General features: G+C 51.6%; 1 protein-coding gene across 11 annotated transcripts in view; it reads right to left on the bottom strand.

Annotated features, from left to right (window-relative positions):
- Positions 1-16356, bottom strand: part of NCOR2 (nuclear receptor corepressor 2) — a 227685-nt gene that overhangs the window by 75564 nt on the left and 135765 nt on the right. For 5 of the 11 annotated variants that reach the window (XM_071444960.1, XM_071444955.1, XM_071444956.1 and 2 more), the window contains 4 exons: positions 10342-10408; positions 5176-5363; positions 3627-3723; positions 1180-1358 (listed from right to left, as the gene is read on the bottom strand). In XM_071444960.1, coding sequence (XP_071301061.1) covers positions 1180-1358; positions 3627-3723; positions 5176-5363; positions 10342-10408 — 531 coding nt within the window. Of the gene's footprint in view, positions 1-1179; positions 1359-3626; positions 3724-5175; positions 5364-10341; positions 10409-16356 lie in introns of those variants that run through there. The other 6 variants (XM_071444967.1, XM_071444961.1, XM_071444966.1 and 3 more) reach the window with 4 other exon arrangements.

Raw genomic sequence — 16356 nt, 5'->3', positions numbered from 1 at the left:
CTGGGTGTGGATTCCTCCAGCCCCATTAGACAGGCACAGCCCTGCCATTAGAGACCAAGTAATTAGCCTTTGCGTCATTTGTGGCAAGCCTGGCTGTTTGGAGTGGCACATTTTAAGGCTAATTAGCAATGAGGATTCTCCTCTATCAAAGGCTTGGAGCCGGTTTGCTTGTTTTGTTCTTTTTCGGTCCATCTTGGCAATTAATTATTTCAGCTGCAAACAGGAGTCCTGACGAGCAGGGAGGAGGAGGGATCTTGGACACAGAGAGGCTTCCAGCATGGCTGGAAATCCCTGGAGCCATCCCCTGGTTGTCCAGAGGACGGATTAAGTGGTACTGCTGCTCAGGACAATGTGGTCCTGGTGCACCCATGCACCTCCGTGTCCCTCAGGCCCACAGCAGGGAGCTCCAGCAGAGCTCATCCCACTGGAAACTGAACTCCAGCTCTGTTTTCACAGCACACTGGGGCCACCAAGGAGACTCCAGTCCTCCATGCAGACACACCTGGGTCCCCACTGGGCTATGGGATACAGGGGAATCTGGATGTGAGACCAAGCTGAGCCCCCATATCTTGGCTGACAGCACAGTGGCACCCAGAGAAGGAATCAGTGACTCCCCAAGTGATCTCACTTGATAGAGCCAAGCTGTTCTCAGGCACTGCTTGCAAACAGGAGAAAGCACCACAGCCAGAGTCTGCACGTGTGTGATGTGGGAACGCATCCATGGAAACAGCAGCCGGTGGCAAATCCTGCAGACAGCAGGATGGAGCACTGAGGGAGAGCACCAGCTGGAAGCTGCAGCCTGAGGGGGTCTACATAAGGGGCTTGGATGCTGACAGCCCCAAAAATCCCCTGGACACACAGTGCCCAAAGGACAGCATGAAAATCCAGAAAGGCAATGTGTATGGAGTGTTGGGTTTCCCTGGTGTTATCTTTAAACTGTCTGATACAATAGGGAGTGCAAAAGGTGAAAAACTTCCTGTTCTCATCCTGCCACAAGCAGCAGCTTTCCCCCCCAACCATAGAGCAAGGCCTGAAGTTTCTGTGCATCACCAGGTTCAAGGTAACACAGCAATTTGGGATGTGTCTGTGGGGACCAGCCAAGCCCTTGGGATATTCCTGCAGGGATCCTACCCACACTCCCCGGGGCTGCACAGACACAGCTGTGGGGGCTGCACTCACTTTTCCCGGAAGGTTTCCTTCTCCTGCTCGCTCCACATGTTCATCACCTGCCTGTCCTTGTAGACCTTCATGGGGTCATCCATGAGGCCGTTCATGTTGATGAATTTGATGCGCTGCTGGTCGGCATCGTAGAGCATGGGCGGGATGACGGCGAGCTGGCGCATCTGCTTCTCCAGGTTCTTTGGGGAAAGCACACACAACAGTTGGTCAGCACCACAGCCCCGCGGGGACTGCAGGGGACAGATGTTCCAGAGGAAAAGGACAGGAGGAGGAACAGGAGAATTCAAAAGCAAGCATTAGACAGCTTTATTGCCGGAGTAATTGTAAATTAAACGCTGAAAGAGGCTATCGCTGTCAGCCAGGAAACAATTAATCTTTCATTTTGGAATAAAAGGCTTCAAGATCCTGTGTGGAAATGTCTGACTTAAGTGAATCCTGACCATGATGAGAAACAAGTCAAAGCAGCAGTGGCACAGGGAATGCTGATCCCCTCCCAGCCTCCTAAAGTCCCCTTCCAACTGTGAGGGAAGGGGGCCAGCTTTGCAAAGCTTCCTGAAAAGGTGGGCAGAGGCAGACATCATGTTTCCCTTGCACAGGAATTGTTCCAGGAGGTTTCATGTGTCACTGAAATGAGGCTGTCATTCCTTACTGCAACACCCCGGGACATAATCTGATGCCTCTACTCCATCCTATGGAGCACAAAGTTCACCCAAAGCCCCAGCTGCACACCAGGACAGGACAGACTGGGCACACTGGGTTCCTTAAGTATTTGCAACAGAGAGGCCAATGTGATGTCTCATTTGTGCTGTGTTCTGCTCAAATGCCAGGACTGTCCCTTTGGCTGAGCTGCTGGTGATCCCCTGGCCACCCCCTTTCAATTGCACCATCAGTCTAAGTCCTCCCTGTCACCTGGGATGTCACTGCTCAAACTCCAACCCTTGACCCAGGAAGGCCAGGTCTCAAGTGCTGCTGTTTCAATTGACAGCCAGATGCTGGTTCCTGGGAGAACAGTCATGGCCAACCCTTCCAAGAAGCTGCTGACTCCAGCCTGCCCAGTGCTGCTCTGCTTCCCTGCGGTGCTGATCAGACCCAACCTCCTCCTCCTCCTCAAGCACATCTCTCTGCCCAGATATGGAATTTCAACACGTGATCACCTTCCCCACCCTCACTAGGACACCTCCTGCTTAGAAACTGGCTGCTCCAGATGCCTCCTCATGGTGGGAGGAACAGCTCTCATCTGGAGCATCAACCTGGCTAACTGCAGACTCCCCCTGGTGACAGGAGAAGCCCCTGTGCAGAGCAGAGAGGATGCTGGTGGGAGCTGAGGGCACAGTGCCCCTCAGGGTGCTGAGTGCTGCCACTCCACCCCACCAGCCAGATCCCCCTCCTCTCCAGCAATGTGCTGGGGCAGAGCTGGCCCTGCTGCCAGAGATGCTCCCCAGCTCTCACCTCCCTGCTCCTTCCGACCCTGTGGAAGAGCTGGAAGCTCCTTAAGGCCTCCTCTGAGACATGCAAAGCAGATTTGGGGCTCAGCAGGAGTCTGTTGGGGTGGAGTTTAGCAGCACACTGTGCAGGGGGATGGAGGGGATCAGCTAACTCTCCTCTTGGCCAGCACCTCTGCAGGGCTGTGAAATTCCACTCTGCTTCCAAGATCCATGTCCTCCATGCTGTCACCTTAACTGGCTCAGAGCAAAGTGCCTGGGATCCCAGAGAGGGATCAGCCATGGTGCACAGGCAGCAAACATCCCAGCTATTGCTGGGCAAGGGCTGCTCTCCCCTCCCAAACATGATCCATTCACTGCAGCTCGCCTCCGTGCCAAGAGAGTGGAACCCTTGTGAAACCAGATCCAAACGAAGCCGAGGTCACAGGGATGTTTCAAGATGAATGGAGCACTCCCAGAAGATGTGGGCCAACTGGCTCACGTACAAACCATTCATTCCATAGGATTCCCCTGTGTCAAGTCACACAGCCCATTCAAAACAAAACGAAACAGAAAAACCCCTCCACCCAGCAGCCTGGGTGCTGGCTTCCTGCCCCTTCCCCTTCCCATCTTCACTTCCAGGATAAACCACAGCCAGGAGGTGTTTGTGGGGTGCTACCTAGGATGAGCAGCACGCTGGGGTTTCAGGCCCCTAAGAGACATCCAAATGCTGATAAACCAAACCTACTGGCCACGTTTTGCTCCGTGTTTTGCTCTGGCAGAACCACTGAACAGCTCCATTACATCTCTCACATAGCTGGGAAAATGCTGATGTGTATTAAATAAACCTCTGACTTTGGATCCTATCCAGAAAGTGTTTGGGATCATGGCAACCTCAGTGGGACCTAAAGTTAGTGGGATCTGGCACAGGACTCCACCTGTGGAGACCTGGCAGTCCTGTCTTGGCTTCCTCAGAGAAGACAGAGTGAGGGGTGAAGAGGAGGAGGAAGGGGAAGCTGCTCTCACCTCTTGCTCCGAGAGGCCGTCGATGATTTCGGACACCTCGTGCTCGCTGCGCGCGGCTGACATGGAGAGCCCGCCACTGCCCCTCTGTCCTACCCTGCTGGGAAAGGGCAGTGGCACACTCAGGCACTGATGCTCCACTTCACAAGCAGCAAACCACGTTCAAGAACATTTGACCTCCATAACAGCCATATCCCATAACGTTCCACCCAGGCCACCCCCTCCCACACTGTGGGAAAGGCACCTGCGTTTGGGGCTCGCAGGTCAAGAGCACCAAAACCACTTTCCTTACCTGTGTCAACTTCCTGGACTGCTAGAACACAAGGACATTTCACGCCCAACCACGCTCTCCCCCACATTTTCTCCTATTCACCCCACCACAGCAATGGCACAAAGGTGTTGGTGTCAGCACTGAGCCATTAGCACTGTGCCACCACATCTGGTTTGCAAAATGCTGTGGGAAGTTTTAAATCAAACCCATCCACTGACATTTTCCCCTTACAGTAACAGCCACACAACCCAAGGAATTACAACTTTTCTTATTAAGCAGGTAAAAAATTAAAGCTTTTCTCGGTACCATTTTTCCCTTTCTCTTTCAGACAAAATAAAGCCATCAGTTAGGAAGTTTGGACCCACCCAGTTGTTAGTGGGGCACAAGGATGGGATGTTGGCAGAAGGGTTTAGGTTTTCTGCGTATCAGGTGACCCCAGGCAAGGTGCCAGGGCTGAAATGGGAAGGACAAGGAGTTTTCAGCAAAAAGGGTGGAGATCATGAAATCGAGTCTTCTCCTGGCAGAAAACAACATGACCTCAATTGCACTTCCAATGAAGAAAATGGACAGGGGGTGGGAGAGACGGGGGACATCCCTTCCAGTGAGACATTTTGCTCCCTTCATATTGTCTGTGGTCATTTCAACAACCTCTGCAGATGTTTCTGCTCCCATCAAAGCAAGTGCATGTAATAAATCATCAACGTGACCAAATGCACCTGCAAGTTTTGTACATCTTAATCTGGGCACAGCAGTGAGGCAGGAATTAGGGCTGTCCCAGCCAGCTGGCCAGCACAGGGGAGCTACCCCTGGCCCTGATATGGCCAGCTGGGAGGTGAGACAGGCTGACATTTTTTCCTCCTTTTGGCTCTGTATTGAGCCACCCTGGGGAAAAAGCAGCAAGGCAGATGATTTGAGCCTTTGAGTTAAAGGACTTAAGCCCTTTGCATTTTCCGAGCTCTGCCACGCTAGCTGGTCCTTTTCTTGGACGTGGTGTGGTGTGATAGCCTTTTGTAATTTAGTTGTTTTCATTACTTAAGGCGAAGGCTTGCTTGTGGTATTGGCCTCACTTTTCCTATCCTTTTGTACTGGGAAGAGTTCATCATAGATAGAAACAGGGGAAAAAGCAGCAAGACTCTCATCTGTCTGCTGCCTTCTGCCCTTGACTGGAGAGGGAGAAAAGGCACCGAGAGCCACCCCAGCCCGCTCCTCCCGCTACCAAACCCACACCCATTCCCAAAGAGAAAAGAAAGGCTGTCTGATACCAGCTCAGCCCCTTCCTACCGCTTCTCCTCTAACCTCTGCATGCGCTCTTGCAGCTCGCGTTGCTTGCGGATCTCCGGGAATTGCTTCTCATAGTATTCCCGCACTTTGCTCTCCTTGGCACGCCGCCGCGGGTTATTCTCGATGCGCTCCACTTTCTTTTCCCAGGCCTCCATCAGCTGGTCATAGCGCTGGCAAAACTTCTGCTCCTGAAAGGGCAGAGGGAGAGAGGGAGCTCAGAGATGTGCCTGGGAAGGGCAACTCCTCCAGGCCTTGCCCTCGATGGCTGCTCAGGCTGAGTGTGAGTCATGTTGCTTAAAGAAATACAATTATTAGGACATGGACAAGCTCCAGGGCCTGGGGCCAACCCAAGGGTGAATTCTCAAAACAGGCCATCAGGTACCCTCAGGCTCTTTCCTTCCAGACCCAACGTGTTTGGTGGCAGCAGGACTCTTACCCAGCGTGGCTCGGCCCACCCCTCACATCTGCACATCTCACTGAGCATCCTCTGGCCCAACAGGTGCTTGGTTCAGCAGCCAAAGGCCCGCACCCCAGCAGAGAGCAAGGTGCCTGCCTGAGGCCACTGAGCAAGGAGAGACTGAGACATGGCCTAGGGAGGAGACACAGGGGGCAGGAGAGCCGGTCTCCATTGTGTGAGCAGGGTGAGCAGGGCCATAATTTTGGAGCCACCAGCTCACCATGCTGGGGAGAGCTTGCCATGGTGCCCAAGGCTAGGCACCCCTTCCTACCCACACACACCAGCTCCAGCAGTCACAGCTCTGTGCTGGCAATGATGATGGGATTGGGACCATGGGGCAGCTCCATGCAAGGGCCTGGCTCCCCAAAATCAAGAGCCAGGCACCCAGCCCTGGCCCACAGCCATACAGTGTGGTGGCCTGGCCACACACTCAGCTCCTTCACTGTCCTAAAAAGCAAAAGTACTTTTCCTGCTGCTGCTCCTCTTTCTTGGCCCATGTGACAGGACCAACACATTCCCACCAAAAGCAAACCCAGGCTCTGCCAAAACATGGCAGTGCAAAGGGTTTCCACACCCTGACCCCCTGGGTGACATCCTCATGGCACACCCACCAGGTCCAGCACTGCACTTCTGACTGGTATTTATGGGACAAGCCTGACAACACTGAAGTAAGATTTGCAACACAAATGAGTCTCCTCCCATTACACCCCAAATCTCTTCTCCCTCCTCCAGCCACACTCTTGCTGGAGGAGAACACCCACACACAGGGAAGGTCCCTGGTGGGAAGATCCCTGTCTGGTCCCTGAGAGCCACCACAGTGGCAGCAGTGCCCAGCCTCAGCTGAGAGCAGCTGGGGGACCAGAGGGGTTTTAGGGTTTCAGTTTGTGTCTGACAAATGCCTTCCAAGCCCCAAATCAGGAAGTGAAAGCAGATGTTGCTCTAATGGCAAACCCCAGGTCACTCCTGACCCTGACACCGCTTTCCAGAATGGGTGGCTCAGCACCAGCACACTCAGCACTACAACAGAGACACAGGGAATCCAGATTTCAAAGAAATAAACTCATCTCTTGCCACCACCACCCTATGACCAGAAGTCTGAGGCTGCAGGATTTCCCAGAGGCACTTTGTTCTCATCTCGTTTGCTCTTGCCCACAAAGAAAGATTAGGAGAGGTAAAAAAACCCCAAACCATGGGAAATGCACAGCAATCTGCAGCCCATGTCACACCAATCCTGGCACATGGCAATAATCCAAGAACAGCAACACATCTTTGATCTCCTTGGCCTTTTGGAGGCACCTCAACAATAATGTGAGGCAGACAGAGCACCTCAAGCCCCAGAGCTGAGCCAGATTAACACTTTCCCCTGCAAATAAATCAATTCCCACTTGTGTGCCTGGAGCCAGGGACTGTCCTGCCCTGCATGGATGCACAGGAGGTGCTGGGGTTCCACCACGAGCTGAAGGAAACAGCCACAAGATAAAAACAAGGAAGGAGAACAGAAATTAAAATGCCCTGCAAGCCCACATGGGGTATCTCACACTTTGGGCGAGGAGCTACAGGTAACACCAACAGCCTGCGGCAGCTTGGCAGAATCACAGCTGCTGCTTTTCACCTCTCCCAAAGCAATGCCATCAGCCCCCTGAAAACGAGAGCTCCCACCCTGCCAGCAAATCTGCTACATCCTCCTGCTTTCAGAGCATCACATTTGGGAAGAAGCTAAAAATACCCCATGAAGTTTGTGAAGCTGGTGCCCGGCGCTGCCAGCCCGCGGCACGGCCGGGAGAGAGCCCAGCACGAGGGCTCGGGCTGGTGACAAGCCTTGAGGCTTTGAAAGGTTTGTCATTCCCCGTGGGAATGAGCCAGTGCTGGGTCCCACATTGCCACCACCCCAGCAGAGCCACCTGGCACGGCCCTGGCTGCTTCACAGCCAGCAGGGCGGCTCTTTTTCCTCCTTTTCTTCCACTCCTTGGAACAACTCGACAAAAGCTTTATCCAGAATTCCTCTTCTAAGGAACTGGCATTTGAAGATGGAAAAAGCAACATCAATGTCATGCTGCTGATCCCCCAGGAGCTCACACCCTGGCAGCAGGGCAGCAGTACCAAAGCTTCCCCCTGGCACAGCTCTGCCCTCCAGACTATGGCTTCACAATGAACTGGCTGAGCATTTCCTGAACTCCCAACCATGCAAACTTCAGCTGGGCTGGGCTGCAGCATCCCCATCCAGTGCTTTTTTGCTCCAGCTGGGACATACGCTCCCTGCAATCTCCTGCATCCTTCAAAAGCCAAGATTACAGACATCCTACAGCCCTGCAAACTCCTCAGATCATCACAGCTCCACCACCAGGAGAAGCTCCTGGTCAGGCACTTCAGGAACAGAAGCATCTATTCCTTCTCTGTGCTTCCTCTGAGCAGCTCTAAGCAAGCATGTCCACTCCTGAGCAACCATCTGTGCTGGCTTTTGGCAGGGCTGCCCCCTCTGCTCCCCTCTCCATCACACCAGTAAGTGACAGCGAGCCCAATGGGACCTGACAGGGATCTAAAAATGGATGGATAGTAACGCTGCTGTAGTAGCTGAAGGCAGCTCGTGGGCTGTGCCAAGCCCCAGCCCTCCCACAGCTCCAGGGAACAGAGCAGCTCTCTGGAGGGAGGAGAAGAGCGAAGGTGACAGGAGGAACCAGCCCAATTCCTCTGCAAGCCCCGTGGTTTTCTTCCCTTGGCTGATGGAGACAAACCTCTCGCACCCAGAACAGCTCCCTTCACCATTCCCTCTCTGCATCATCACCCTGGTGGCAATTACATGTCTTCTGCTGTGCTGACCTCAGTGCAGGCAGGAGGAAGCCCTGTGGATCCTCTGGGATGGGGCTCTCGGGGCTGGACCCTGCTCTGACCCTGCTCCAGCCAGCCCCAGGCAGCAACAATGCCCCAGAAAGTAAAAGAGCCAGAAAGAAACACTGGCATGTGGATGGGCTTTGCTAAAAATAGGGTCTGCTACAAAATAGGCAGAAAAATAGCTAAGCATACCCATTTTGCAAACAGAATCAGCAAATGTATTCACTTTGCAAATTCAGCAACCGTATGTTGCCTATTTTGTAGAATAGGCAAAATGCTTCCCTAAACTGAAAAATCCCCTTTCAAGGACACTGAATAAACTGGCTGGCAGAAATTCACCTATTTTGCATGACAGGCGACTTTACTGCAAGTCGTATTTTAGGAACTGTGCTCTTGCAGCCTAATTAAACCTTTTCCCCCAGCTCCTTGATATTCACACAGAGCAACTCACTCCAGGTTTAGCACAGTAACCAGCCATTTCCACCAGAAAGCAGTTCCTGGGCACTTCCCTCCTGCTTCCAACAAAATCACGTGGTGCTTTGCAATCCCTTTTTTGAGGAAGGGAATATTGACCCACTTCCCACCACGCAGAGTCCTCAGCTGCAGGAGGGGAGGTGCCCAGAGCATCATCCGACTGCCATGCCACATCCTGATGGAGTTGTAAGCCTCGTGGCCTCTTGCCCTGGTAGAAGCTTTATCATGAACAAGTCTAAGTGAACACGTATTTGGACACAAATGGGACACAACCATTCTTTGGGAATGCAAGGTCTGTGGCTTTTGGAATGCTGGTAGAAAACAGCATGAAAACAGAAAGCACGAGGAAGGAAAAGAATTATTCAAAATACATTAGAAAATAATGTGAGATCTGCCTTAGAAATGTATGTATTGGAAGTTACTTTTAAAGGTACAGCCTTCAAACCACTTTCCAGGCTTGTTATTTTGAATTTTTCCAACAATTCCTCCCAGTTTTGGCACTTCTGTCCAAAAGCAGCCCTAAAGACGCTGAGAAAACCTGCACCATTGCCAATGCAAGACACTAACACTGGTTCTTGAGCTGCCTCAGGACAGAGAACACAAGTCAGGAGACAGTATTTACATTTTCCTTGTGAAATGTGAAGCCCTGTGAGCTGAATCACCCATCGCTGAAAGACACTGCAAAATCCACCTGCCTGGTGGGAGCCACTGGTTTTCCTGGCATTTCCCTTTCTGTGCTGGCTTTGCCTTCCAGCTCCTGCTGGGAACCACTGCAAGTGTCAGCACCAAAAATGTACAAATTCTGTGAAACCCACTTGAACTTTCTCCTCTAAGAACTGCAGACTTGGCAACAAATGCCTTTGAAGCCTCATGATCAGCCCTGCCTTGCCCCTTACCCAACCAGGACCTGTGTCCTTAAAGGTCACTGGAACTCTCTTGCAGGCAACGCTGCCTAGAAACAAACTGGCACGGAGCTTGAATTTTGTTTTTAAGCCACAAATTCCTAGAACATTGCTCTGTGGTCAGCTGGAAGGAGGCAGAGCAGCCTTCAGACCATTTACCCGAAGCAGAGTCAGCTTGTTTCACACCTCTCTTAGGGTTCAATTACTCACAAACCAGACATTTATGCTGTGAATACGCTTTCTGAGATCAGTGATGGGCTCTGCTGTGATTAAGCCATCCCCAAGTGTTTGCTCTGTGGGAGGCACATGCAGAGGGAGGTGCTGCCTGCAGCAGGCTCTGGGACCTCTCCTTCACATGTTATTTTAAGCAGGAGAGATTCCACAGTAATTTAACAGGCAAAGTACAGAGTACCAGCACCTCTCTGCTGGAAATCATCCTTTTCTTTCTCACATAATAAATTACGCTCTTTTATACATAGAAATAGGTCTGAGGGAATCACTTACCCACTGTTTGCGCGCATGATTTCTCCTCTTAAAGTATAAAATTAACTTTTTCCGCATTGCCTGGTTTCTGTAAAGAGAGAGAGAAAAAAAAGATGAGATCTGATTAACGAGGCGGCTGAAATACACAGCCTGGCTTTCCCCACTCCCAAAAGAGTGTGCAGCACAGTTTCCACCTTAACTTGAAATTGCATCAACTTGAGAACAGCAAATGCTCTTATCTCAGACCTGGAGCTTAGAGAAAGACCAACAAACCCTCTGAGACCAGGAACTTCACCCACATCTGTGGGCAAACCAGGACTAAAGTTGAGAACTAAATCAATAAAGTCCCACTGCAAACCTTCCCCGTGTTCTCAGCAGCACACGTGGGCAGACACTCAGCTCTGCATCTATCCACGGGTCAGGCTGGTCCTTCAGTGATTTCACACTGTTCTGCAGAACTCCAGTGGGTGCCCAAGAGCTGGGGGGCTCAGGCCAAGCTCTGCATGGCAGGAGGTGGCACCCCCGAGCAGAGACCACCCTGGGCACCCCAGTGCCCAGATCAGCAGCGATGGGGATGTCAGAGCACACGCGTTCCCCCAAGGGCTCTGAGGCCCTGATAAGGAGGCAGGATCACAGCAGGGCTTGCAGCACTTATCTCCTGACCTCTTGCTTCCTTGGAGCTGTGCCCGACAGAGCTGCAAACAACCAGCCAGGAGAGTTCAGCCACTTGCAGAATTAGGACCTCAAGGGGGAATCCGGCCACCACAACCCCAACCATCCTGGTCTCTGCCCAGACATCCCCTCACTTTCTTCTTCTTTCTACTTTCTAAAGGCAGCGTGAAAGAACTGCTCAAAGAGAAGTAGCACAGGAGCAGAACAGTGCTGAAAAGGTTGCAGGAACTCCCAGAGCCTGCATGAGCCCCAGAGCTGAGCTCCTGGTGGCTGTTCCTGTTGCTAATATTCACAGCAATAAAATCTCTAGGTAAAAGGTAGAGACCAGGGGCAAAGGAGTTTCCTTAAGTCTTTTATCCTGATTAAAGGCAGAGCTGCAGTGTGTAATTACTGATCAGGAGCTTAGCAGTCTCATGTAGGCATGTTCTGTGGGATTTAGCCGAATGAAGAGACACCCTTGCTGCTTCCTCATTCCCCTCCTGTGTGGCTAGCAGGAAGGGAAAAGCCACCCTCCTGCCCTTGTAAATCCTTCAGCATAATGAGCAGCAAACAGGATTGTTTGGGAAGGGGCAGAGGGCCCAGATCACCTAGAGAGAACTGGGGACAGTCCTGGCTAAGTTTAGGAATGGAGAACATTGCAGAATGCATCAACATTTTTCCCTTTTCAAACTCTGTTCTTGCTACACCACTGAACCACGCAGGGGCACTCACAGGAATGACAGTGACCCCACAGCAAGGGCTGCCCTGGGAACCACAGCTCCCTCCAGCACTGGTTTGCCAGCCCCAGCTCTCCACATGCTCCTGCATCCCTTCACAGCACACACTGTGAGCTTTCCTCCACTTCCCCAGCACCGTGTGGTGCCTCAGAGGGCAGCAAACCCTCCCACAGAGACCCAGCCAGACAGATTTCCTTCCAAGGTTCAGCTCTTTGCAAGGCTCACTGTGCCCAACAAACACATTCCTGTTTGTTTGTTTATTCCTGATCCTAATGGAAGCTCCAGCACAAGGGAACCTTTGGGGTAGTGCTAATGATGATCCTGTGCGAGATGGGTCCTGGATTGTCCCTTGGGGCCAGCCCAGCTAAATCAAGCCCTGCCCTCCCCATGGGTGACATCCAGGGGCATCCTGGGGTTCTGACACGCTGCTCCTGCTGAATCTGCTGCACAAGTTCTTAGAAAACAGGAGAGCAAATGCCGGAAATCAGCAGCTCTTACGCAGCTGATGGGTTGCCTTGAGTTGTGCATCATGGCTGACCTTGAAAGTGCGAATACAGGCAAAGGCTTAATGGCTCTGCAGCTGCAAAAATCAGAAATGCCTTGAAAGCCAGTGTATGTTTACCACCACCAAGGCTGAAGTAATCAAAGAGTGAAAGGATTACAACAACAACAAACCCCCTCATGCCCTGAATGTTTTTGCCACTTTATCTTTTCGTTTTGTTTTGTTTTTGCATAAGGTCAACCTTTCAAAGGTTAATACAATCTTGGTAAATATAAATAGGCTTCACAGTTTATCTTGCTACACGTACTGCTGTTACTTAGAAACCATTTGCAGCGAGGTTAATTCGGGCCATGTGTCTCCCAAGCACACGCTGTGCTCCCTGGGCAAATCAGCCAGCCCAGCACGACTGCTGTGCACAGGGAGGAAGGTGAGGGCTGTCTGCTGGGAGCTGGGCATGGAAACAACCACTGAGGAGTGGCACATGGCAAGGGCTGCTCCTGCAAGGTGCCAGCCCTCCTCCCTTCTCCTCCTCCCCTGCCCGAGTCCTGCGGTTTGCTGGGGAAAGCATCAAGGATGGAGACCTGAACTGCATGGGGGTGAAGAAATCAGGCAGCTCCCAGGCAGGAGGAATGGGTGCTCCTTAGATAAAGCAACAGTGACTCTTGTGGGCAGTTGAAAGTATTGCTGGGCTGGCCTGTCACACCACACCGGGTGGGGAGGACGTGTGAGCTCCCTGCCTTATCCTCAGCAGTGTCCCTAAGGAATGGGCAGGCTGGGACAGACACAGAACCCCCCAGCTTCTGGTGAGCTGGTGTTCAGAGGCTGCCAGATGGCACATCCCCATCCTTGTGGTCAACAATTCATCTGTGGATGGAGCCCATCTCCACTCCTGACCTCCCTGTGCTGCAGAACTCATCCTCTCCCCCCTGCCCCACTGACTGGTGAGCTCTACACAGGAGCACAGCTCTCAGAGCCAGTCCCCAAACCGCCAGGTGAAACCCATCTCCCACTGCCAGCACAGCAAAGCCAGCCCTGGGGCAGGCAGCTGCTTCCACCTTCACTGGCTTGGCCCAAGGTTGCTTTTGCTTGGTGTCTTTCACAATGGAGCCAGTCAAGGAGAGAACCTGAACCTCTGACTTTTGAGCCACCTGGCCCAGGTCCACACGGGTCCTTCCTGGGGCTGATGTTAAAAGGATGTGGGTGCACGCATGCGTGTCAGGGCTGCTGTGCACCCACGTGGGGAGCTGCCAAAGCCCTGGAAAAGGCTCCCAAAGGACACAAAGAGCTGATGCACGGCAGCACACCTGGCCAAGCCTGGGGAGACCTTCAACTGGTGCGAGACGAGATGAAAGGAAGTTTGCTATTTGAGCAAAGCTAATCAGGGGTATTTAATTACACAGGAACGTCTTTCATCAGCCAGAGCAAACAAAGTAGGGACAAAACTCAAAGAGTGATGGGAAGGAGGCAGCGAGCAGCTGGCAAAGCCATTGTACAGCAAGATGGATCACACAGGCAAGGGTAGGAAACCGAGGAAGCTCCAGCCAAACAAAGCACAGGGAGATGAGAGATCTCCAAACCAGGAGACCTGAGGAGCACAGCAAGAACACTCTCCTAGAGGCAATGGAGACCCAAACAGCTCTGTCCTCCCCTCTGCCACGCCTGCTTGTGTGCAGGGCTGGTGCCAGGATCCCCAGCTGCAGCTCAGGGCAGTCACTGGCTCCCTGCAGGCACAGGACTCCCACGGCGAGGGCAGGGAGCAGCTCACCCTGCTCACAGGTCACTGCACTCATTCCCTGCTTGCTCTGAAATGGCTGCAGCCACAGCTCCAGCTGCTAACACACTGTAACCCACTAACCCCAAGGCAGGGCACGCTGCTGGAAAGCCAGCTGTTCAGAGCAGCTCCTTGCAATATTTAGAAACACTTTCTGGGGAAGAAAAGCAAAGCAGATCTTTAGTTATTTACCCCAGAGCCCTTGGGCACTGGGATGGACTAAACCCCCAGCACCATCAGTGCCTCTGAGGGTGAAGTGGCAGAGGTTTGTAACTCTGGATGTACCAGGAGGCTGCTGGTGCCCAGAAACACCTCTGCCATGCCCTGAAGCCCAAACTGACAACATAAGCCCAAGTGTTGCAAGTTACTCCCCCCCCCAAACCAGTATTGGCTTTTTACTGGCAAGAGGAAGAAGCAGAAGGTAGCAGTGTGTGTCTCCATCATTTAGTAATTCATCACTAGGTAATCTGCTGCCTTGGTGCATGCCAATAGAGAATAAAAGAGATGAGAAACCTTGAATGGGATGAGCAGGGAGCTGCTAGGTGAATTTCTAATGAGGAAAATGTCTACAAGCACTAATAAAAAGACCTAAAGAGAATGCATTAGTAATGACAGGGTTTGAAAGAACATTTGTGTTACATGTCAGGCTTCAACTATGAATTTAGAGGCAATCCAGTGCTACTAAATCCCCTAAACAGCAAGTAATGAAAAGATGACTTAAATTTCCCAATGTGAAAAGTGATTTGGAAAGCCACAGTTTGAGATTTTCAGAAGACAGCTGTTCTGCTCTTTTGGGGGGGCACTTAGAAAACAAAAAGAGATTCAGAAGCCCTGAAACCTCTGTGAAAATCCTGACTTCAGATTTTGATTCTGCAGAGGCAGGTTTCCTGCCCTCTCCCCAAGAAGCTCTCAGCTGCAGACAGGAACCCAGATGTGCAAATATTAACAGTGCACTCAGCTCTGCTGCTGCTGGATCTGGGCACGTGAGAAAACCCAAATCACAACAAGCTCTCCATCTGCTTTAACTGTACATTCAGAGAGGTTCTCCAACACCTCTCTAAGCGTCTTGAGGGGACACAGCCTGGTTTCACCCCAGCATTCCTGAATTTCAGTGTAAAGCAAGGAGAAGTTCTTGAAGGGCAGGCTTAAAGCAAACCCTGTGAACAGCACCTTGCATGCACTTCCTCTGGGCTATTCCCTTTGCTTTTTGTCTGCTTTTTCAAGGCTCAGGGAAGCTCACATTTTGCTTTCAGATACAAGTCTCACAGAATATGATGGCAAGATGACTGCTTTGGGAAGGGGGAGGAGAGTCCTGCCGGGTGTTTTTCATGGCTGACCGAGCAGGAATCTCCTGCCTAGAGAGGAAGGCCCCCTTGGAGAATATCTCTTCAGACAGACAGCAGGTAATTGATCCTGCTCATGTGAACAACATCTTGTCATTTTTCAAACGCTTGGAGGAAAGAAGGTTAATATCTCTGGAGCCTGAGCCTGGGGAATGCGCAGAGTCACTGCAGTGGCAGGGTGGGAAGGGCAGCTCTCATCCTTGTACAAACCAGCTGGCAAAGCCCTGAAATAAAGACCTTGACCAGAGGCACTGGCGCTTCACTGGTGCACCAACATATTCTGCATTTGTTGTATTTCATCAAGATGTAGGAAAAGGGTCTTTTGTAGCCTTCTCAACTGATGCAGAATCACTCGAGTGGTTTCCAGCTGTGCTCAGGGCTGTGATGCATCTTGGATAAACTTTTCAGTCTGCTGCAAAGCCAAAAAATTCTCACCTTGAAAAACCACAGGGGCAAAGCTCACCCCATCCCTATGAAATGAGGGCACTAAATGCCCTCTTACCCTCCTCTTTCTTCATGAGGGGGTGGCAGAGCCCTTCTCTCCAACAATGCAGGAATTGAAAACAGAAAGGACACGGTCCCATCAAAGGTAGGTCAAGGCTTTGGAACAAACCACTCAAGGGTGCCTTGGATCCCACAGCAGATGTAGCATACAAAATTAACCATGTTTGCTCGAAGCCTGCACTCACAGGTGAACCAAAGGGACCGTGCAGGCGAGGAACGGAGCACAGTCAGGCAGCTAAATAGGACTTAAAAGCTTTTGAAGCTGCAAACACTGGAATGAACTGGGGCATGAAATTAATTTTAACTGCACTGAATAGGAGACAGGCCATAAAACTCCATGAATATAAGAGACCGGTAACATTTCAGTAAGAGTAGAAATTCTCCCGGTAAGTCCCCAGCCAGCTCTATTAGCATACGTGACTCATCCCAGCTGAAAAGCAAAGCAAACAAGAAGGGAGAATTAAATGAGTGTTGCAAGGCACAGAGTATAGCTGTGGAGAAATCGAGGAATCCTGGCTTTCTGATATT

This window comes from Agelaius tricolor, unplaced genomic scaffold (genome assembly GCF_023055355.1).
Source record: "Agelaius tricolor isolate 1412-34295 unplaced genomic scaffold, bAgeTri1.0.p SCAF_20, whole genome shotgun sequence".
Lineage (NCBI taxonomy): Eukaryota > Metazoa > Chordata > Aves > Passeriformes > Icteridae > Agelaius > Agelaius tricolor.
The sequence above is the reverse complement of the archived record's forward strand: the minus strand, read 5'-3'. Positions and strand labels throughout refer to the sequence as shown.